At 40.4% G+C, this 21,595-nt stretch overlaps 2 protein-coding genes across 3 annotated transcripts in view; both read left to right on the top strand.

The window, feature by feature from the left end:
- lrch1 (leucine-rich repeats and calponin homology (CH) domain containing 1) overlaps positions 1-21,595 on the top strand; it is a 195,004-nt gene that overhangs the window by 166,988 nt on the left and 6,421 nt on the right. Inside the window, exon 19 of one of the 2 annotated variants that reach the window (XM_062068760.1) lies at positions 1,918-2,007. The exons of the other annotated variant lie outside the window; for it this stretch is intronic. Within the exon in view, the coding sequence (XP_061924744.1) occupies positions 1,918-1,980 (63 nt within the window). The 3' untranslated portion in view covers positions 1,981-2,007. The remainder of the gene's footprint in view (positions 1-1,917; positions 2,008-21,595) is intronic. 2 annotated transcript variants of the gene reach the window in all.
- The window catches only part of LOC133664257 (uncharacterized), a 265,732-nt gene that overhangs the window by 131,017 nt on the left and 113,120 nt on the right, over positions 1-21,595 (top strand). The gene's annotated exons all lie outside the window — the stretch shown is intronic.

Here is a 21,595-nt window from a genome sequence, read left to right on the forward strand (position 1 = left end):
ACCTGGAACTGGTGTCTGGCTCCCTCCAGCCAGCAGCTCTCTATTACCGGCATCATAATTCTGCTCAGCCGGAGAGAGGCGCCTGGAGAAGAATGCACAAGGGTGTATAAGCTTGTCGGTATGGGAGCGCTGGGAGAGCACCGCCCGAATCCCTGAATTCCACGCGTCCACCTCCACGATAAAGGAATTGTCCGTGTCGGGATGAATGAGGACCGGAGCGGAGACAAAACTCTCCTTCAGGCCCTTGAAGGCCTCCCTGGTCTACTGAAATGGAAGGCTGGTAGAGGTGAGAGCATGGAGAGGTGCAGCTACGTTACTGAAGTCCCGGATGAAACGCCGGTAAAATCCAGCGAATCAGTTCCGTACAGTTGGTGGGTTGGGGCCACTCCAACACCGCCTCAATCTTCTTGGGATCCGCTCTGATGTGACCCTTTTCAACGACAAAGCCCAAAAATCAAACAGATGTGCGTGGAACTCACATTTCTCCGCCTTGACAAACAACCGTTTTTCCAGTAGGCGTTGTCGGACCAGGCGGACATGTCGCTGGTGCTCCTGCAGGTTCTGGGAAAAATAAGTATGTCATCAAGGTATACGACAACAAAACGGTCCAGCATGTCCCGCAAAACGTCATTGACTAAAGCCTGGAAGACAGCCGGGGCATTAGTAAGTCCGAATGGCATCACCTTTGTACTCAAAGTGTCCGAAATGAGTGTTGAAGGCCGTCTTCCATTCATCACCCTCCTTGATTCGTACCAGGGAATAGGCATTGCGGAGATCAAGCTTGCTGAAAATAGTGTCAGGAGCGAGGGGCTCGAAAGAGGAGCTCAGGAGAGGTAGGGGATACTTATTCTTGACAGTTATGCAGTTTAGATGCTGGTAGTCGATGCACGGCCTCAAAGAACCATCCTTCTTGCCCACAAAGAAGAAGCCTGCTGCCACCGGGGACTTCAAGGCGGTGATGATTCCTGAGGCGAGGGATTCAGAGATGTAGTCCTTCATGGCTTGTTTCTCAGGTAGAGACAGATTGTACAGCCGGCTGGAGGGAAGGACAGTGTTGGGTAGCAGATCAATGGCGCAGTCATAGGGTCTGTGCGGGGGGGGAGACAAAGCGCACGTTCCTTGTCAAAAACAGCTGCTAGGTCATGATAGGCCGCGGGAACCCTGAAGAGATGGGTTTGGACCTGCTGACCGGAGGAACTGACGACCTTAGGCAGTGTGCGTGGCAGGCAGTGCTCCAGGCAAGGACCTTGCCCGTGGACCAAGAAATATGTGGGTCGTGTTGCCTGAGCCATGAGCGCCCGAGGACAAGAGGGGCGACAAGAGAATCGAGCACCCAGAGGCTTATGGTCTCGATGTGGTTCCCCGAAAGGGTCAGAGATAGGGGCTCTGTGCGATGCTTGATGGGCCCGAGGGGATAGGAAGGAAAGTCTCAAGCGGAATGAGGGTAATTCCTGCTTGGCGGGCAAACTCGTGGTCAATAAAGCTCTCGTCCGCTCCGGAATCCAGGTAGGCCCCCACGGTCAGAGTCTTAGAGCTCCAGGACAGGGTCGCCAGGAAGAGCCTCCTCTGACGGACTCCTGCGCTCGCGTGACATCCGAGGACCCTGGGACGCGGGCACGTCACGCAAGTTTTTTAGTTTTTCAACCCTCTCTTTCGAAAGCGGTGACTGACTTTTTCCTACCAGAGGACGTGGGCGGAGCACGGCAAATCCAGCCCCGCCCCCTTGTCCAAATGACAAAGAAATGTTACGTGCATTTCCTCCGCTTGCTTAGTGTCAAAAGGAAGAGAATGCCCGGGTCCCTCTTAGTCTGGGGAACTGAAGTGTGGCTCACCAAAATCCCCCTTGCTGGTGAGCCTGGTTTGGGTGCCTTGCCAGCCCGCAGAAGCGCTGCCTGAATCTCCTCTCCTTCTCCTCAGCCGCCAGGCGTGACCTGCCCAGCTGCATGTGTTCCTGCTGGCACGGACGGAGGTATAGGCTGAAACATGGCGGTGTGATCAAAGCACAAGGTAGGTCGGTCTCTGTGCAAGCCATCATTAATAGTCTCGCTCAGTCCTCTCCTGAAAGCGCTTTGAAACGCCTTGTCTCTTCACTCGCTGTGTGTTGCTTGGGTGCGGAACTCGAGGGTCTAAGCCGCAACCAAACGGGAGCCTTGCTGGATGGTGTGCAGACGTGCGGAAGCGTCAGGGTCCATGTCCGAGCGAGAGGTCCTTATCCGGGGAGGCAATCAAGATCCAGGGGGAAGTCCAGGAAAGCGAGGCGCACAGCTCGAATCCAAAAAGACGCAGGGAATACTGCGGGACAAAGTAAAAGTTAAAGTACCAATGATTGTCACACACACACACTAGGTGTGGTGAAATTTGTCTTCTGCATTTGACCCATCCCCTTGTTCACCCCCTGGGAGGTGAGGGGAGCAGTGGGCAGCAGCGGTGCCGCGCCCGGGAATCATTTTTGGTGCTTCAACCCCAATTCCAACCCTTGATGCTGAGTGCCAAGCAGGGAGGTAATGGGTCCCATTTTTATAGTCTTTGGTATGACTCGGCTGGGGTTTGAACTCACAACCTACCGATCTCAGGGCAGACAATCTAACCACTAGGCCACTGAGTATGTAAAGGGACAAGGAAGACAACAAGAGACAAATGAGCACAAGGGCGGAAGGACACTGAAAGCGAGTAACAAGGAGAAGAGCCAGAGATGTTATAGCTTACTGTAAACAGAGAACTACGTTCTAGCACTTGATCTCAGGACACGCTGGCTCTTATAGCGTGGACTCTCATCAAGTGCAGGTGTGTTGATTCCTGATTGCGCGCAGTCTTGCAAGGGCGCGGCTGCAGCAGAAGCGGAGGGTGTAGGGGCGTGTCCAGCGGTGCTCTCCGCGGCACGTGCTGGGGAATAAACGGTGGCATGCGCATGCGCCGTAACACATTTACCTGTTATAGATCGCTCTCAACAGTTCACAAATGTCCTGAACGTGCGGCGCTAAATGTATGGAAGTAGCATTGTCTCACATCAACTTATATATATCAATATAATATTAATACATATGCATATATTAATAATTATACAAATACAAATTTTATATACAAATAAATAAATAATTTGTACAAATAAACGCATGTTTGTAAATAGGGCACTGCAGCCAGAGCGGTCTGGGTCACAGAGCATTATATGCATTACATGCAAAATGCCCGGAGTTGTCTGCACAAAAACAATCCACGTCTTTACAGAGAGAACGCACAACGGGCCTGAGCTAGCTAAAGTTAGCGTTGTATTAGTTCATGCTAATCCATCCAGTTAATCTGAAAGACCGTGCTAGCTACTTATTTTATTGTATCAATGCCGTTTAATGACCTCGTCCCGATGTAGATACTGATCTCATATCAGTGCAAAGTGTGTCAAATCATCATCACATATCAATCATCATATGACCCTCCCGAGTGTGCCTCTGATTGGCTCGCCGGTGTCTGACCAGTGCCCTCTGCTGGTTGTTCAGGGGAGTGTGTAGGTCACATGTATTTGTGCATCTGGTTTGTGGGAGGAATGTCTCATCGACACAAAAGCAAAAAAGCGATCCACATATGCAAATTCAATACAAATACAAAATCAAGCATATTTATATTCAAATCTCAAAAAAATGTTTACAAATACACGTTTATTTATACAAATTCTTGATTTATTTGTATGTCACATTTTTATATTTATAAATTATATTTGTATATATTTTGAAATCTCAAAAATATATTTACAAATACGCGTTTATTTATACAAATTATTTCTTTGTATATCACATTTGTATTTGTTTATTTATTAATATATGCATATGTATTAATATCATATTGATGTATATAAATTGATGTGAGACAATGCTACTTCCATACAAATGTGTTGCAACACTTTTCAGGTGTAAAATAAACATGATCGTCCACAAATGTATTTCTGTCATTATAATTCATTGTTAGGGGTGTCAAAAAATGGACCTAACTTCCTCTAGTCTCTTAAGGGGTCTTGTTAGGGTCTTTAACTCGGTTTGAAACAAAGTATGTCACCTAACTTCCTGTAGTCTCTTAAAGGGTCTTTAACTCGGTTTGAACAAAAGTTTAACTCGGTTTGAAACAAAGTATGTCACCTAATTTCCTCTAGTCTCTTAAAGGGTCTTTAACTCGGTTTGAACAAAAGTTTAACTCGGTTTGAAACAAAGTATGTCACCTAATTTCCTCTAGTCTCTTAAAGGGTCTTTAACTCGGTTTGAACAAAAGTTTAACTCGGTTTGAAACAAAGTATGTCACCTAACTTCCTCTAGTCTCTTAAAGGGTCTTTAACTCGGTTTGAACAAAAGTTTAACTCGGTTTGAAACAAAGTATGTCACCTAACTTCCTCTAGTCTCTTAAAGGGTCTTTAACTCGGTTTGAACAAAAGTTTAACTCTGTTTGAAACAAAGTATGTCACCTAATTTCCTCTAGTCTCTTAAAGGGTCTTGTTAGGGTCTTTAACTCGGTTTGAAACTAAGTTTAACTTGGTTTGAAACAAAGTATGTCACCTAACTTCCTCTAGTCTCTTAAAGGGTCTTGTTAGGGTCTGTAACTCGGTTTGAAACAAAGTTTAACTCGGTTTGAAACAAAGTATGTCACCTAACGTCCTCTAGTCTCTTAAAGGGTCTTGTTAGGGTCTTTAACTCGGTTTGAACAAAAGTTGAACTCGGTTTGAAACAAAGTATGTCACCTAATTTCCTCTAGTCTCTTAAAGGGTCTTTAACTCGGTTTGAACAAAAGTTTAACTCGGTTTGAAACAAAGTATGTCACCTAACTTCCTCTAGTCTCTTAAAGGGTCTTTAACTCGGTTTGAACAAAAGTTTAACTCGGTTTGAAACAAAGTATGTCACCTAACTTCCTCTAGTCTCTTAAAGGGTCTTTAACTCGGTTTGAACAAAAGTTTAACTCTGTTTGAAACAAAGTATGTCACCTAATTTCCTCTAGTCTCTTAAAGGGTCTTGTTAGGGTCTTTAACTCGGTTTGAAACTAAGTTTAACTTGGTTTGAAACAAAGTATGTCACCTAACTTCCTCTAGTCTCTTAAAGGGTCTTGTTAGGGTCTGTAACTCGGTTTGAAACAAAGTTTAACTCGGTTTGAAACAAAGTATGTCACCTAACATCCTCTAGTCTCTTAAAGGGTCTTGTTAGGGTCTTTAACTCGGTTTGAACAAAAGTTGAACTCGGTTTAAACCAAAGTATGTCACCTAACTTCCTCTAGTCTCTTAAAGGGTCTTTAACTCGGTTTGAACAAAAGTTTAACTCGGTTTTAAACAAAGTATGTCACCTAATTTCCTCTAGTCTCTTAAAGGGTCTTTAACTCGGTTTGAACAAAAGTTTAACTCGGTTTGAAACAAAGTATGTCACCTAATTTCCTCTAGTCTCTTAAAGGGTCTTGTTAGGGTCTTTAACTCGGTTTGAAACAAAGTTTAACTCGGTTTGAAACAAAGTATGTCACCTAACTTCCTCTAGTCTCTTAAAGGGTCTTGTTAGGGTCTTTAACTCGGTTTGAAACAAAGTTTAACTCGGTTTGAACCAAAGTATGTCACCTAACTTCCTCTAGTCTCTTAAAGGGTCTTGTTAGGGTCTTTAACTCGGTTTGAAACAAAGTTTAACTCGGTTTAAACCAAAGTATGTCACCTAACTTCCTCTAGTCTCTTAAAGGGTCTTGTTAGGGTCTTTAACTCGGTTTGAAACAAAGTTTAACTCGGTTTAAACCAAAGTATGTCACCTAACTTCCTCTAGTCTCTTAAAGGGTCTTGTTAGGGTCTTTAACTCGGTTTGAAACAAAGTTTAACTTGGTTTGAAACAAAGTTTGTCACCTAACTTCCTCTAGTCTCTTAAAGGGTCTTGTTAGGGTCTTTAACTCGGTTTGAAACAAAGTTTAACTCGGTTTGAAACAAAGTATGTCACCTAATTTCCTCTAGTCTCTTAAAGGGTCTTTAACTCGGTTTGAACAAAAGTTTAACTCGGTTTGAAACAAAGTATGTCACCTAATTTCCTCTAGTCTCTTAAAGGGTCTTGTTAGGGTCTTTAACTCGGTTTGAAACTAAGTTTAACTTGGTTTGAAACAAAGTATGTCACCTAACTTCCTCTAGTCTCTTAAAGGGTCTTGTTAGGGTCTGTAACTCGGTTTGAAACAAAGTTTAACTCGGTTTGAAACAAAGTATGTCACCTAACGTCCTCTAGTCTCTTAAAGGGTCTTGTTAGGGTCTTTAACTCGGTTTGAACAAAAGTTGAACTCGGTTTAAACCAAAGTATGTCACCTAACTTCCTCTAGTCTCTTAAAGGGTCTTTAACTCGGTTTGAACAAAAGTTTAACTTGGTTTGAAACAAAGTATGTCACCTAACGTTCTCTAGTCTCTTAAAGGGTCTTGTTAGGGTCTTTAACTCGGTTTGAAACAAAGTTTAACTCAGTTTAAACCAAAGTATGTCACCTAACTTCCTGTAGTCTCTTAAAGGGTCTTGTTAGGGTCTTTAACTCGGTTTGAAACAAAGTTTAACTCGGTTTGAAACAAAGTATGTCACCTAACTTCCTCTAGTCTCTTAAAGGGTCTTGTTAGGGTCTTTAACTCGGTTTGAAACAAAGTTTAACTCGGTTTGAACCAAAGTATGTCACCTAACTTCCTCTAGTCTCTTAAAGGGTCTTGTTAGGGTCTTTAACTCGGTTTGAAACAAAGTTTAACTCGGTTTAAACCAAAGTATGTCACCTAACTTCCTCTAGTCTCTTAAAGGGTCTTGTTAGGGTCTTTAACTCGGTTTGAAACAAAGTTTAACTTGGTTTGAAACAAAGTTTGTCACCTAACTTCCTCTAGTCTCTTAAAGGGTCTTGTTAGGGTCTTTAACTCGGTTTGAAACAAAGTTTAACTCGGTTTGAAACAAAGTATGTCACCTAATTTCCTCTAGTCTCTTAAAGGGTCTTGTTAGGGTCTTTAACTCGGTTTGAAACTAAGTTTAACTTGGTTTGAAACAAAGTATGTCACCTAACGTCCTCTAGTCTCTTAAAGGGTCTTGTTAGGGTCTTTAACTCGGTTTGAACAAAAGTTGAACTCGGTTTAAACCAAAGTATGTCACCTAACTTCCTCTAGTCTCTTAAAGGGTCTTTAACTCGGTTTGAACAAAAGTTTAACTCTGTTTGAAACAAAGTATGTCACCTAATTTCCTCTAGTCTCTTAAAGGGTCTTGTTAGGGTCTTTAACTCGGTTTGAAACTAAGTTTAACTTGGTTTGAAACAAAGTATGTCACCTAACTTCCTCTAGTCTCTTAAAGGGTCTTGTTAGGGTCTGTAACTCGGTTTGAAACAAAGTTTAACTCGGTTTGAAACAAAGTATGTCACCTAACGTCCTCTAGTCTCTTAAAGGGTCTTGTTAGGGTCTTTAACTCGGTTTGAACAAAAGTTGAACTCGGTTTAAACCAAAGTATGTCACCTAACTTCCTCTAGTCTCTTAAAGGGTCTTTAACTCGGTTTGAACAAAAGTTTAACTCGGTTTGAAACAAAGTATGTCACCTAATTTCCTCTAGTCTCTTAAAGGGTCTTTAACTCGGTTTGAACAAAAGTTTAACTCGGTTTGAAACAAAGTATGTCACCTAATTTTCTCTAGTCTCTTAAAGGGTCTTGTTAGGGTCTTTAACTCGGTTTGAAACTAAGTTTAACTTGGTTTGAAACAAAGTATGTCACCTAATTTCCTCTAGTCTCTTAAAGGGTCTTGTTAGGGTCTGTAACTCGGTTTGAAACAAAGTTTAACTCGGTTTGAAACAAAGTATGTCACCTAACGTCCTCTAGTCTCTTAAAGGGTCTTGTTAGGGTCTTTAACTCGGTTTGAACAAAAGTTGAACTCGGTTTAAACCAAAGTATGTCACCTAACTTCCTCTAGTCTCTTAAAGGGTCTTTAACTCGGTTTGAACAAAAGTTTAACTTGGTTTGAAACAAAGTATGTCACCTAACGTTCTCTAGTCTCTTAAAGGGTCTTGTTAGGGTCTTTAACTCGGTTTGAAACAAAGTTTAACTCAGTTTAAACCAAAGTATGTCACCTAACTTCCTGTAGTCTCTTAAAGGGTCTTGTTAGGGTCTTTAACTCGGTTTGAAACAAAGTTTAACTCGGTTTGAAACAAAGTATGTCACCTAACTTCCTCTAGTCTCTTAAAGGGTCTTGTTAGGGTCTTTAACTCGGTTTGAAACAAAGTTTAACTCGATTTGAACCAAATTATGTCACCTAACTTCCTCTAGTCTCTTAAAGGGTCTTGTTAGGGTCTTTAACTCGGTTTGAAACAAAGTTTAACTCGGTTTAAACCAAAGTATGTCACCTAACTTCCTCTAGTCTCTTAAAGGGTCTTGTTAGGGTCTTTAACTCGGTTTGAAACAAAGTTTAACTCGGTTTAAACCAAAGTATGTCACCTAACTTCCTCTAGTCTCTTAAAGGGTCTTGTTAGGGTCTTTAACTCGGTTTGAAACAAAGTTTAACTTGGTTTGAAACAAAGTTTGTCACCTAACTTCCTCTAGTCTCTTAAAGGGTCTTGTTAGGGTCTTTAACTCGGTTTGAAACAAAGTTTAACTCGGTTTGAAACAAAGTATGTCACCTAATTCCCTCTAGTCTCTTAAAGGGTCTTTAACTCGGTTTGAACAAAAGTTTAACTCGGTTTGAAACAAAGTATGTCACCTAATTTCCTCTAGTCTCTTAAAGGGTCTTGTTAGGGTCTTTAACTCGGTTTGAAACTAAGTTTAACTTGGTTTGAAACAAAGTATGTCACCTAACTTCCTCTAGTCTCTTAAAGGGTCTTGTTAGGGTCTGTAACTCGGTTTGAAACAAAGTATGTCACCTAACGTCCTCTAGTCTCTTAAAGGGTCTTGTTAGGGTCTTTAACTCGGTTTGAACAAAAGTTGAACTCGGTTTAAACCAAAGTATGTCACCTAACTTCCTCTAGTCTCTTAAAGGGTCTTTAACTCGGTTTGAACAAAAGTTTAACTTGGTTTGAAACAAAGTATGTCACCTAATTTCCTCTAGTCTCTTAAAGGGTCTTTAACTCGGTTTGAACAAAAGTTTAACTCGGTTTGAAACAAAGTATGTCACCTAATTTCCTCTAGTCTCTTAAAGGGTCTTGTTAGGGTCTTTAACTCGGTTTGAAACTAAGTTTAACTTGGTTTGAAACAAAGTATGTCACCTAATTTCCTCTAGTCTCTTAAAGGGTCTTGTTAGGGTCTGTAACTCGGTTTGAAACAAAGTTTAACTCGGTTTCAAACAAAGTATGTCACCTAACGTCCTCTAGTCTCTTAAATGGTCTTGTTAGGGTCTTTAACTCGATTTGAACAAAAGTTGAACTCGGTTTAAACCAAAGTATGTCACCTAACTTCCTCTAGTCTCTTAAAGGGTCTTTAACTCGGTTTGAACAAAAGTTTAACTTGGTTTGAAACAAAGTATGTCACCTAACGTTCTCTAGTCTCTTAAAGGGTCTTGTTAGGGTCTTTAACTCGGTTTGAAACAAAGTTTAACTCAGTTTAAACCAAAGTATGTCACCTAACTTCCTGTAGTCTCTTAAAGGGTCTTGTTAGGGTCTTTAACTCGGTTTGAAACAAAGTTTAACTCGGTTTAAACCAAAGTATGTCACCTAACTTCCTCTAGTCTCTTAAAGGGTCTTGTTAGGGTCTTTAACTCGGTTTGAAACAAAGTTTAACTTGGTTTGAAACAAAGTTTGTCACCTAACTTCCTCTAGTCTCTTAAAGGGTCTTGTTAGGGTCTTTAACTCGGTTTGAAACAAAGTTTAACTCGGTTTAAACCAAAGTATGTCACCTAACTTCCTCTAGTCTCTTAAAGGGTCTTGTTAGGGTCTTTAACTCGGTTTGAAACAAAGTTTAACTCGGTTTAAACCAAAGTATGTCACCTAACTTCCTCTAGTCTCTTAAAGGGTCTTGTTAGGGTCTTTAACTCGGTTTGAAACAAAGTTTAACTTGGTTTGAAACAAAGTTTGTCACCTAACTTCCTCTAGTCTCTTAAAGGGTCTTGTTAGGGTCTTTAACTCGGTTTGAAACAAAGTTTAACTCGGTTTGAAACAAAGTATGTCACCTAATTTCCTCTAGTCTCTTAAAGGGTCTTTAACTCGGTTTGAACAAAAGTTTAACTCGGTTTGAAACAAAGTATGTCACCTAATTTTCTCTAGTCTCTTAAAGGGTCTTGTTAGGGTCTTTAACTCGGTTTGAAACTAAGTTTAACTTGGTTTGAAACAAAGTATGTCACCTAATTTCCTCTAGTCTCTTAAAGGGTCTTGTTAGGGTCTGTAACTCGGTTTGAAACAAAGTTTAACTCGGTTTGAAACAAAGTATGTCACCTAACGTCCTCTAGTCTCTTAAATGGTCTTGTTAGGGTCTTTAACTCGATTTGAACAAAAGTTGAACTCGGTTTAAACCAAAGTATGTCACCTAACTTCCTCTAGTCTCTTAAAGGGTCTTTAACTCGGTTTGAACAAAAGTTTAACTTGGTTTGAAACAAAGTATGTCACCTAACGTTCTCTAGTCTCTTAAAGGGTCTTGTTAGGGTCTTTAACTCGGTTTGAAACAAAGTTTAACTCAGTTTAAACCAAAGTATGTCACCTAACTTCCTGTAGTCTCTTAAAGGGTCTTGTTAGGGTCTTTAACTCGGTTTGAAACAAAGTTTAACTCGGTTTAAACCAAAGTATGTCACCTAACTTCCTCTAGTCTCTTAAAGGGTCTTGTTAGGGTCTTTAACTCGGTTTGAAACAAAGTTTAACTCGGTTTAAACCAAAGTATGTCACCTAACTTCCTCTAGTCTCTTAAAGGGTCTTGTTAGGGTCTTTAACTCGGTTTGAAACAAAGTTTAACTTGGTTTGAAACAAAGTTTGTCACCTAACTTCCTCTAGTCTCTTAAAGGGTCTTGTTAGGGTCTTTAACTCGGTTTGAAACAAAGTTTAACTCGGTTTGAAACAAAGTATGTCACCTAATTTCCTCTAGTCTCTTAAAGGGTCTTTAACTCGGTTTGAACAAAAGTTTAACTCGGTTTGAAACAAAGTATGTCACCTAATTTTCTCTAGTCTCTTAAAGGGTCTTGTTAGGGTCTTTAACTCGGTTTGAAACTAAGTTTAACTTGGTTTGAAACAAAGTATGTCACCTAACTTCCTCTAGTCTCTTAAAGGGTCTTGTTAGGGTCTGTAACTCGGTTTGAAACAAAGTTTAACTCGGTTTGAAACAAAGTATGTCACCTAACGTCCTCTAGTCTCTTAAAGGGTCTTGTTAGGGTCTTTAACTCGGTTTGAACAAAAGTTGAACTCGGTTTAAACCAAAGTATGTCACCTAACTTCCTCTAGTCTCTTAAAGGGTCTTTAACTTGGTTTGAAACAAAGTATGTCACCTAACGTTCTCTAGTCTCTTAAAGGGTCTTGTTAGGGTCTTTAACTCGGTTTGAAACAAAGTTTAACTCGGTTTGAAACAAAGTATGTCACCTAACTTCCTGTAGTCTCTTAAAGGGTCTTGTTAGGGTCTTTAACTCGGTTTGAAACAAAGTTTAACTCGGTTTGAAACAAAGTATGTCACCTAACTTCCTCTAGTCTCTTAAAGGGTCTTGTTAGGGTCTTTAACTCGGTTTGAAACAAAGTTTAACTCGGTTTGAACCAAAGTATGTCACCTAACTTCCTCTAGTCTCTTAAAGGGTCTTGTTAGGGTCTTTAACTCGGTTTGAAACAAAGTTTAACTCGGTTTAAACCAAAGTATGTCACCTAACTTCCTCTAGTCTCTTAAAGGGTCTTGTTAGGGTCTTTAACTCGGTTTGAAACAAAGTTTAACTCGGTTTAAACCAAAGTATGTCACCTAACTTCCTCTAGTCTCTTAAAGGGTCTTGTTAGGGTCTTTAACTCAGTTTGAAACAAAGTTTAACTTGGTTTGAAACAAAGTTTGTCACCTAACTTCTTCACCCTTCTCTTAAAGGGTCTTGTTAGGGTCTTTAACTCGGTTTGAAACAAAGTTTAACTCGGTTTGAAACAAAGTATGTCACCTAATTTCCTCTAGTCTCTTAAAGGGTCTTTAACTCGGTTTGAACAAAAGTTTAACTCGGTTTGAAACAAAGTATGTCACCTAATTTCCTCTAGTCTCTTAAAGGGTCTTGTTAGGGTCTTTAACTCGGTTTGAAACTAAGTTTAACTTGGTTTGAAACAAAGTATGTCACCTAACGTCCTCTAGTCTCTTAAAGGGTCTTGTTAGGGTCTTTAACTCGGTTTGAACAAAAGTTGAACTCGGTTTAAACCAAAGTATGTCACCTAACTTCCTCTAGTCTCTTAAAGGGTCTTTAACTCGGTTTGAACAAAAGTTTAACTCTGTTTGAAACAAAGTATGTCACCTAATTTCCTCTAGTCTCTTAAAGGGTCTTGTTAGGGTCTTTAACTCGGTTTGAAACTAAGTTTAACTTGGTTTGAAACAAAGTATGTCACCTAACTTCCTCTAGTCTCTTAAAGGGTCTTGTTAGGGTCTTTAACTCGGTTTGAAACAAAGTTTAACTCGGTTTGAAACAAAGTATGTCACCTAACGTCCTCTAGTCTCTTAAAGGGTCTTGTTAGGGTCTTTAACTCGGTTTGAACAAAAGTTGAACTCGGTTTAAACCAAAGTATGTCACCTAACTTCCTCTAGTCTCTTAAAGGGTCTTTAACTCGGTTTGAACAAAAGTTTAACTCGGTTTGAAACAAAGTATGTCACCTAATTTCCTCTAGTCTCTTAAAGGGTCTTTAACTCGGTTTGAACAAAAGTTTAACTCGGTTTGAAACAAAGTATGTCACCTAATTTTCTCTAGTCTCTTAAAGGGTCTTGTTAGGGTCTTTAACTCGGTTTGAAACTAAGTTTAACTTGGTTTGAAACAAAGTATGTCACCTAATTTCCTCTAGTCTCTTAAAGGGTCTTGTTAGGGTCTGTAACTCGGTTTGAAACAAAGTTTAACTCGGTTTGAAACAAAGTATGTCACCTAACGTCCTCTAGTCTCTTAAAGGGTCTTGTTAGGGTCTTTAACTCGGTTTGAACAAAAGTTGAACTCGGTTTAAACCAAAGTATGTCACCTAACTTCCTCTAGTCTCTTAAAGGGTCTTTAACTCGGTTTGAACAAAAGTTTAACTTGGTTTGAAACAAAGTATGTCACCTAACGTTCTCTAGTCTCTTAAAGGGTCTTGTTAGGGTCTTTAACTCGGTTTGAAACAAAGTTTAACTCGGTTTGAAACAAAGTATGTCACCTAACTTCCTCTAGTCTCTTAAAGGGTCTTGTTAGGGTCTTTAACTCGGTTTGAAACAAAGTTTAACTCGGTTTGAACCAAAGTATGTCACCTAACTTCCTCTAGTCTCTTAAAGGGTCTTGTTAGGGTCTTTAACTCGGTTTGAAACAAAGTTTAACTCGGTTTAAACCAAAGTATGTCACCTAACTTCCTCTAGTCTCTTAAAGGGTCTTGTTAGGGTCTTTAACTCGGTTTGAAACAAAGTTTAACTCGGTTTAAACCAAAGTATGTCACCTAACTTCCTCTAGTCTCTTAAAGGGTCTTGTTAGGGTCTTTAACTCGGTTTGAAACAAAGTTTAACTTGGTTTGAAACAAAGTTTGTCACCTAACTTCCTCTAGTCTCTTAAAGGGTCTTGTTAGGGTCTTTAACTCGGTTTGAAACAAAGTTTAACTCGGTTTGAAACAAAGTATGTCACCTAATTTCCTCTAGTCTCTTAAAGGGTCTTTAACTCGGTTTGAACAAAAGTTTAACTCGGTTTGAAACAAAGTATGTCACCTAATTTCCTCTAGTCTCTTAAAGGGTCTTGTTAGGGTCTTTAACTCGGTTTGAAACTAAGTTTAACTTGGTTTGAAACAAAGTATGTCACCTAACTTCCTCTAGTCTCTTAAAGGGTCTTGTTAGGGTCTGTAACTCGGTTTGAAACAAAGTATGTCACCTAACGTCCTCTAGTCTCTTAAAGGGTCTTGTTAGGGTCTTTAACTCGGTTTGAACAAAAGTTGAACTCGGTTTAAACCAAAGTATGTCACCTAACTTCCTCTAGTCTCTTAAAGGGTCTTTAACTCGGTTTGAACAAAAGTTTAACTCGGTTTGAAACAAAGTATGTCACCTAATTTCCTCTAGTCTCTTAAAGGGTCTTTAACTCGGTTTGAACAAAAGTTTAACTCGGTTTGAAACAAAGTATGTCACCTAATTTCCTCTAGTCTCTTAAAGGGTCTTGTTAGGGTCTTTAACTCGGTTTGAAACTAAGTTTAACTTGGTTTGAAACAAAGTATGTCACCTAATTTCCTCTAGTCTCTTAAAGGGTCTTGTTAGGGTCTGTAACTCGGTTTGAAACAAAGTTTAACTCGGTTTGAAACAAAGTATGTCACCTAACGTCCTCTAGTCTCTTAAATGGTCTTGTTAGGGTCTTTAACTCGGTTTGAACAAAAGTTGAACTCGGTTTAAACCAAAGTATGTCACCTAACTTCCTCTAGTCTCTTAAAGGGTCTTTAACTCGGTTTGAACAAAAGTTTAACTTGGTTTGAAACAAAGTATGTCACCTAACGTTCTCTAGTCTCTTAAAGGGTCTTGTTAGGGTCTTTAACTCGGTTTGAAACAAAGTTTAACTCGGTTTGAAACAAAGTATGTCACCTAACTTCCTCTAGTCTCTTAAAGGGTCTTGTTAGGGTCTTTAACTCGGTTTGAAACAAAGTTTAACTCGGTTTGAACCAAAGTATGTCACCTAACTTCCTCTAGTCTCTTAAAGGGTCTTGTTAGGGTCTTTAACTCGGTTTGAAACAAAGTTTAACTCGGTTTAAACCAAAGTATGTCACCTAACTTCCTCTAGTCTCTTAAAGGGTCTTGTTAGGGTCTTTAACTCGGTTTGAAACAAAGTTTAACTTGGTTTGAAACAAAGTTTGTCACCTAACTTCCTCTAGTCTCTTAAAGGGTCTTGTTAGGGTCTTTAACTCGGTTTGAAACAAAGTTTAACTCGGTTTGAAACAAAGTATGTCACCTAATTTCCTCTAGTCTCTTAAAGGGTCTTTAACTCGGTTTGAACAAAAGTTTAACTCGGTTTGAAACAAAGTATGTCACCTAATTTCCTCTAGTCTCTTAAAGGGTCTTGTTAGGGTCTTTAACTCGGTTTGAAACTAAGTTTAACTTGGTTTGAAACAAAGTATGTCACCTAACTTCCTCTAGTCTCTTAAAGGGTCTTGTTAGGGTCTGTAACTCGGTTTGAAACAAAGTATGTCACCTAACGTCCTCTAGTCTCTTAAAGGGTCTTGTTAGGGTCTTTAACTCGGTTTGAACAAAAGTTGAACTCGGTTTAAACCAAAGTATGTCACCTAACTTCCTCTAGTCTCTTAAAGGGTCTTTAACTCGGTTTGAACAAAAGTTTAACTCGGTTTGAAACAAAGTATGTCACCTAATTTCCTCTAGTCTCTTAAAGGGTCTTTAACTCGGTTTGAACAAAAGTTTAACTCGGTTTGAAACAAAGTATGTCACCTAATTTCCTCTAGTCTCTTAAAGGGTCTTGTTAGGGTCTTTAACTCGGTTTGAAACTAAGTTTAACTTGGTTTGAAACAAAGTATGTCACCTAATTTCCTCTAGTCTCTTAAAGGGTCTTGTTAGGGTCTGTAACTCGGTTTGAAACAAAGTTTAACTCGGTTTGAAACAAAGTATGTCACCTAACGTCCTCTAGTCTCTTAAATGGTCTTGTTAGGGTCTTTAACTCGGTTTGAACAAAAGTTGAACTCGGTTTAAACCAAAGTATGTCACCTAACTTCCTCTAGTCTCTTAAAGGGTCTTTAACTCGGTTTGAACAAAAGTTTAACTTGGTTTGAAACAAAGTATGTCACCTAACGTTCTCTAGTCTCTTAAAGGGTCTTGTTAGGGTCTTTAACTCGGTTTGAAACAAAGTTTAACTCAGTTTAAACCAAAGTATGTCACCTAACTTCCTGTAGTCTCTTAAAGGGTCTTGTTAGGGTCTTTAACTCGGTTTGAAACAAAGTTTAACTCGGTTTAAACCAAAGTATGTCACCTAACTTCCTCTAGTCTCTTAAAGGGTCTTGTTTGGGTCTTTAACTCGGTTTGAAACAAAGTTTAACTTGGTTTGAAACAAAGTTTGTCACCTAACTTCCTCTAGTCTCTTAAAGGGTCTTGTTAGGGTCTTTAACTCGGTTTGAAACAAAGTTTAACTCGGTTTAAACCAAAGTATGTCACCTAACTTCCTCTAGTCTCTTAAAGGGTCTTGTTAGGGTCTTTAACTCGGTTTGAAACAAAGTTTAACTCGGTTTAAACCAAAGTATGTCACCTAACTTCCTCTAGTCTCTTAAAGGGTCTTGTTAGGGTCTTTAACTCGGTTTGAAACAAAGTTTAACTTGGTTTGAAACAAAGTTTGTCACCTAACTTCCTCTAGTCTCTTAAAGGGTCTTGTTAGGGTCTTTAACTCGGTTTGAAACAAAGTTTAACTCGGTTTGAAACAAAGTATGTCACCTAATTTCCTCTAGTCTCTTAAAGGGTCTTTAACTCGGTTTGAACAAAAGTTTAACTCGGTTTGAAACAAAGTATGTCACCTAATTTCCTCTAGTCTCTTAAAGGGTCTTGTTAGGGTCTTTAACTCGGTTTGAAACTAAGTTTAACTTGGTTTGAAACAAAGTATGTCACCTAACTTCCTCTAGTCTCTTAAAGGGTCTTGTTAGGGTCTGTAACTCGGTTTGAAACAAAGTATGTCACCTAACGTCCTCTAGTCTCTTAAAGGGTCTTGTTAGGGTCTTTAACTCGGTTTGAACAAAAGTTGAACTCGGTTTAAACCAAAGTATGTCACCTAACTTCCTCTAGTCTCTTAAAGGGTCTTTAACTCGGTTTGAACAAAAGTTTAACTCGGTTTGAAACAAAGTATGTCACCTAATTTCCTCTAGTCTCTTAAAGGGTCTTTAACTCGGTTTGAACAAAAGTTTAACTCGGTTTGAAACAAAGTATGTCACCTAATTTCCTCTAGTCTCTTAAAGGGTCTTGTTAGGGTCTTTAACTCGGTTTGAAACTAAGTTTAACTTGGTTTGAAACAAAGTATGTCACCTAATTTCCTCTAGTCTCTTAAAGGGTCTTGTTAGGGTCTGTAACTCGGTTTGAAACAAAGTTTAACTCGGTTTGAAACAAAGTATGTCACCTAACGTCCTCTAGTCTCTTAAATGGTCTTGTTAGGGTCTTTAACTCGGTTTGAACAAAAGTTGAACTCGGTTTAAACCAAAGTATGTCACCTAACTTCCTCTAGTCTCTTAAAGGGTCTTTAACTCGGTTTGAACAAAAGTTTAACTTGGTTTGAAACAAAGTATGTCACCTAACGTTCTCTAGTCTCTTAAAGGGTCTTGTTAGGGTCTTTAACTCGGTTTGAAACAAAGTTTAACTCAGTTTAAACCAAAGTATGTCACCTAACTTCCTGTAGTCTCTTAAAGGGTCTTGTTAGGGTCTTTAACTCGGTTTGAAACAAAGTTTAACTCGGTTTAAACCAAAGTATGTCACCTAACTTCCTCTAGTCTCTTAAAGGGTCTTGTTTGGGTCTTTAACTCGGTTTGAAACAAAGTTTAACTTGGTTTGAAACAAAGTTTGTCACCTAACTTCCTCTAGTCTCTTAAAGGGTCTTGTTAGGGTCTTTAACTCGGTTTGAAACAAAGTTTAACTCGGTTTAAACCAAAGTATGTCACCTAACTTCCTGTCGTCGTCTCTTAAACGAGACGTTTGCATTGCAATAATGTCTGCAACGTTTTACGGCGCCACAATCGCAAAAAAAGCCCACAAAATCCTGGAGGGACCGAATAGCTGACTTGGGGCTTCTTCCCAGAGTTCATATAAATGCAGTGTCATTCACCACTTTTGACCAACTCTTTTTCATTCTCACGGCAACAAGTGCATCCCTTTTAGACTCTTGTTTGTGTTTCTCTGTACGAGGATGATTGCATTTTTAAGGGAAGGTTGGCAACCCAGCTGATGTTAGCATTTAGCTCACATCTAATCATAACAGTCGATATGGTTCTAGGTTTAGTTTTTTCAAATAATTTCCAGTTGGACTTTTGAGCCACAAAATGAAGAATCTTACCAACGTGTCTTAACAGCACAATTCGGACCATTTGGTGTACGAGCTAATTTGTTAGCAAGTGAAAGAAACCAATCCAAAATGGCCGCCAGCCCTAAAGCTTATTCTCTCATTTTTTGTACGTCAACTTCCTCTTGTCCTTGGAAACTTGAACTTTTAATGAAGTAGAAGAAAGATTTGTAAGCGCTTTTAGCTGATTCACGGTATGACTGATTATACGTTTTGCTGACCTGCTTTAAAAATTAATGCTTAAAACTTTTATGGCAAAGTAGAATGTGAATATTTACAATTTGCTTTGTTTCACCTCGCTGTGATTCTAACGTAAATGACGTGGAGCGGCGGTTGAAACCTTCAAACAGACTTGTTGTTGTCTCCAACATAACAGCGGATTCCAGAAGTCCTCACCAAAAACCAGCCTTGTGGCCAACATGACATTTAATAAACAAAAATGTTTTTCTCTAGAGGCAACAAAATAAGACGTTAGCTGTGTGCTAATGTGACGTTTGATATGGCACTTCTGGAGGCGGAGCTATTAAAAGACTTTCAGGGATCTTCTGATGCATGTCCTTTTAAAAGCTTCGAAAGCAAAAACTGGCACGCAATAGAAGTGCGACACTTTGCGTTCACACTAAGAAGTACAAAAGGCGGTGCACTGTCAGTAGGGCGCGGTTAGTTGTTTAGTTGAATCTTGCCATCAGGGTGTGCTGTGTGGTTGCAATTCACCATTAAAACAAAAAGAAGAAGAATTGAGTAAATATTATGAATTCGGGACAGTACGACGATGTCAGAGTTTTCAAAAAACGACCGTATTTTCTGGACTATAGAATCCATCCATCCATCCATCATCTTCCGCCTGTCCGAGGTGGGGTCGCGTGGGCAGCAGCCTAACCAGGGAAGCCCAGACTTCCCTCTCCCCAGCCACTTGGTTCAGCTCTTCCCGGGGGATCCCGAGGCGTTCTCAGGCCAGCCGGGAGACATAGTCTTCCCAACGTGTCCTGGGTCTTCCCCGTGGCCTCCTATCTGTCGGACGTGCCCTAAACACCTCCCTATGGAGGCGGTTCGGGTGGCATCCTGACCAGATGCCCTAACCACCTCATCTGGCTCCTCTCCACGTGGAGGAACAGCGGCTTTACTTTGAGCTCCCCCCAGATGACCGAGATTCTCACCCTATTTCTAAGGGAGAGACCCGCCACCCGGCAGAGGAAACTCATTTGGGCTGCTTGTACCCGTGATCATAACCCAAAGCTCATGACCATAGGTGAGGATGGGAACTTAGATCGACTGGTAAATTGAGAGCTTTGCTTTCCGGCTTAGCTCCTTCTTCACCACAACGGATCGATACAGCGTCCGCAATACTGAAGACGCCGCACCGATCTGCCTGTCGATTTCACGATCCACTCTTCCCTCACTCGTGAACAAGACTACAAGGTACTTGAACTCCTCCACTTGGGGACTATAGAATGCGCCAATTACATTTTAGAAGAAATATTTTTTCCCCAGTTGTTAGTCACACCGGACTATAAGTCGCAGATATATACGTTGTGAAATTAGTTATTTACACAGAAATATTCTGTAAATTTCAGCTAAACAGACTCAATAACTCCACAGTCACGTTTTGGGGAATGAAGTTATATATATACAACACAGACAATCGTAAACATGTTAGCACGTTAATGCTAATGCTAACAAATGTGCATGAAAACACTCTTACAGACGTCACACATGCGACGGTTTAGTGAGTAAGAATAGTTTTAGTTGCATTGTAAAACTTACAAACGTTGCTTGGAGCGATGAATGGAGAATTCATACGAGTAGAAACTAGAAGATGGAACGGCACTTGCACGTCCGGTTGAAAGGACTGAACAGAGAAAAGTACTGTGTACCACAATGTCCAAACTACGGCCCGCGGGCGAGACAGCAGGAGTTCCATAAACTATTTGAGCCGGGACTGGTCTATCCATATCATTCATACATATCCAGTGGTCTGATTGCTGCCTATCTGTCGCCCTCTGGTGGCCAACCAAAGTCACAATGCCATTAGGTGTACTTTCAAGTAAAGTAGTACATCCATCCATCCATTTTCTTGTCCCGTTCGGGGGTTGCGGGGGGTGCTGGAGCCTATCTCAGCTGCATTCGGGCGGAAGGCGGGGTACACCCTGGACAAGTCGCCACCTCATCACAGGGCTAACACAGACAGACAACATTCACACTCACATTCACACACTAGGGACCATTTAGTGTTGCCAATCAACCTATCCCCAGGTGCATGTCTTTGGAGGTGGGAGGGGCCTATCCCCAGGTGCATGTCTTTGGAGGTGGGAGTGGCCTATCCCCAGGTGCATGTCTTTGGAGGTGGGAGGGGCCTATCCCCAGGTGCATGTCTTTGGAGGTGGGAGGAGCCTATCCCCAGGTGCATGTCTTTGGAGGTGGGAGGAAGCCGGAGGGAACCCATGCAGTCACAGGGAGAACATACAAACTCCAGAAAGATCCCGAGCCCGGGATTGAACCCAGGACCAACGTATTGTGAGGCACATGCACTAACCCCTGTTCCACCGTTGCTGCCCTAAAGTAGTACTACATTTACTTATATGACCCAATCCAAACAAACTTGTCTCGTTCCAGTGCAGGGAGAAAAAAAACTGGTACCAAAATTCAACACACATGAAAATCCATTACAAAGCATGATGGGAAAAAAGCTAAAGACTTTCTTATCCATGTTTTAGCTGCTTGAAATTTCTCATTGATTAACAAACCTTAAGGAAGTAAACAAGGTAGGAGTCCAACTTTCACATACTCTTAATATTTATTTTTTGTAATTATTCATTTTATATCCTTTATATTACTATAAAATGTGTATATAAATACACATATATATGTACATGCATATAGTGTCATATATAGTTACTTTGCATGCAGTCCGCTTTCAGCCCACGGCCAAAGTCCTTAAGCCCGATGCGGGCCCCCAGTCAAAAAGTTTGAACACCATTGCTACGGACCTTCACCTGCAATGAGCCAACTCCTCCAAAAGATGGCGCCATAGCACAAATAATAATCTGTTTTATGAAAACTATTTGCATTTTGGCTGCCAGCGAAGAAAAATCTCTAAATGAGTCGCACCGCTTTATAAACCGCAGGGTTTAAACCATAGGAAGAAATGTAGCGCATTATAGTCTGGAATTTACGGTAGTACACAGTGTACTTATGAAGTGTACTGGGTGACGGAAGTACAGTGTTGCACTTTGTGGTTTAATGACTACAACCTTTGCCTCACAGACCTAGCCTAACATTTAACCCCGTGTGGACATTTTATGTTAGCTTGTTAGCTTTCTGGAACTTCCCACTAGAAAACCAGTATTTGAACGGCGCTTGATGTTGGAGTTCGTCCTCATCACGTCGGGGAAAATCGATTTTGTCGTGTTTCCGACGGTTGAAACCTTCAAACAGACTTTGAGCAGTAACTTCCCGATTGTCTCAAATATAAAAGCGGATTCCAGAAGTCCTCACCCAAAACCTGCCTCGTGGCCA

Source organism: Entelurus aequoreus, linkage group LG14, assembly GCF_033978785.1.
Source record: "Entelurus aequoreus isolate RoL-2023_Sb linkage group LG14, RoL_Eaeq_v1.1, whole genome shotgun sequence".
Classification (NCBI taxonomy): Eukaryota; Metazoa; Chordata; class Actinopteri; order Syngnathiformes; family Syngnathidae; genus Entelurus; species Entelurus aequoreus.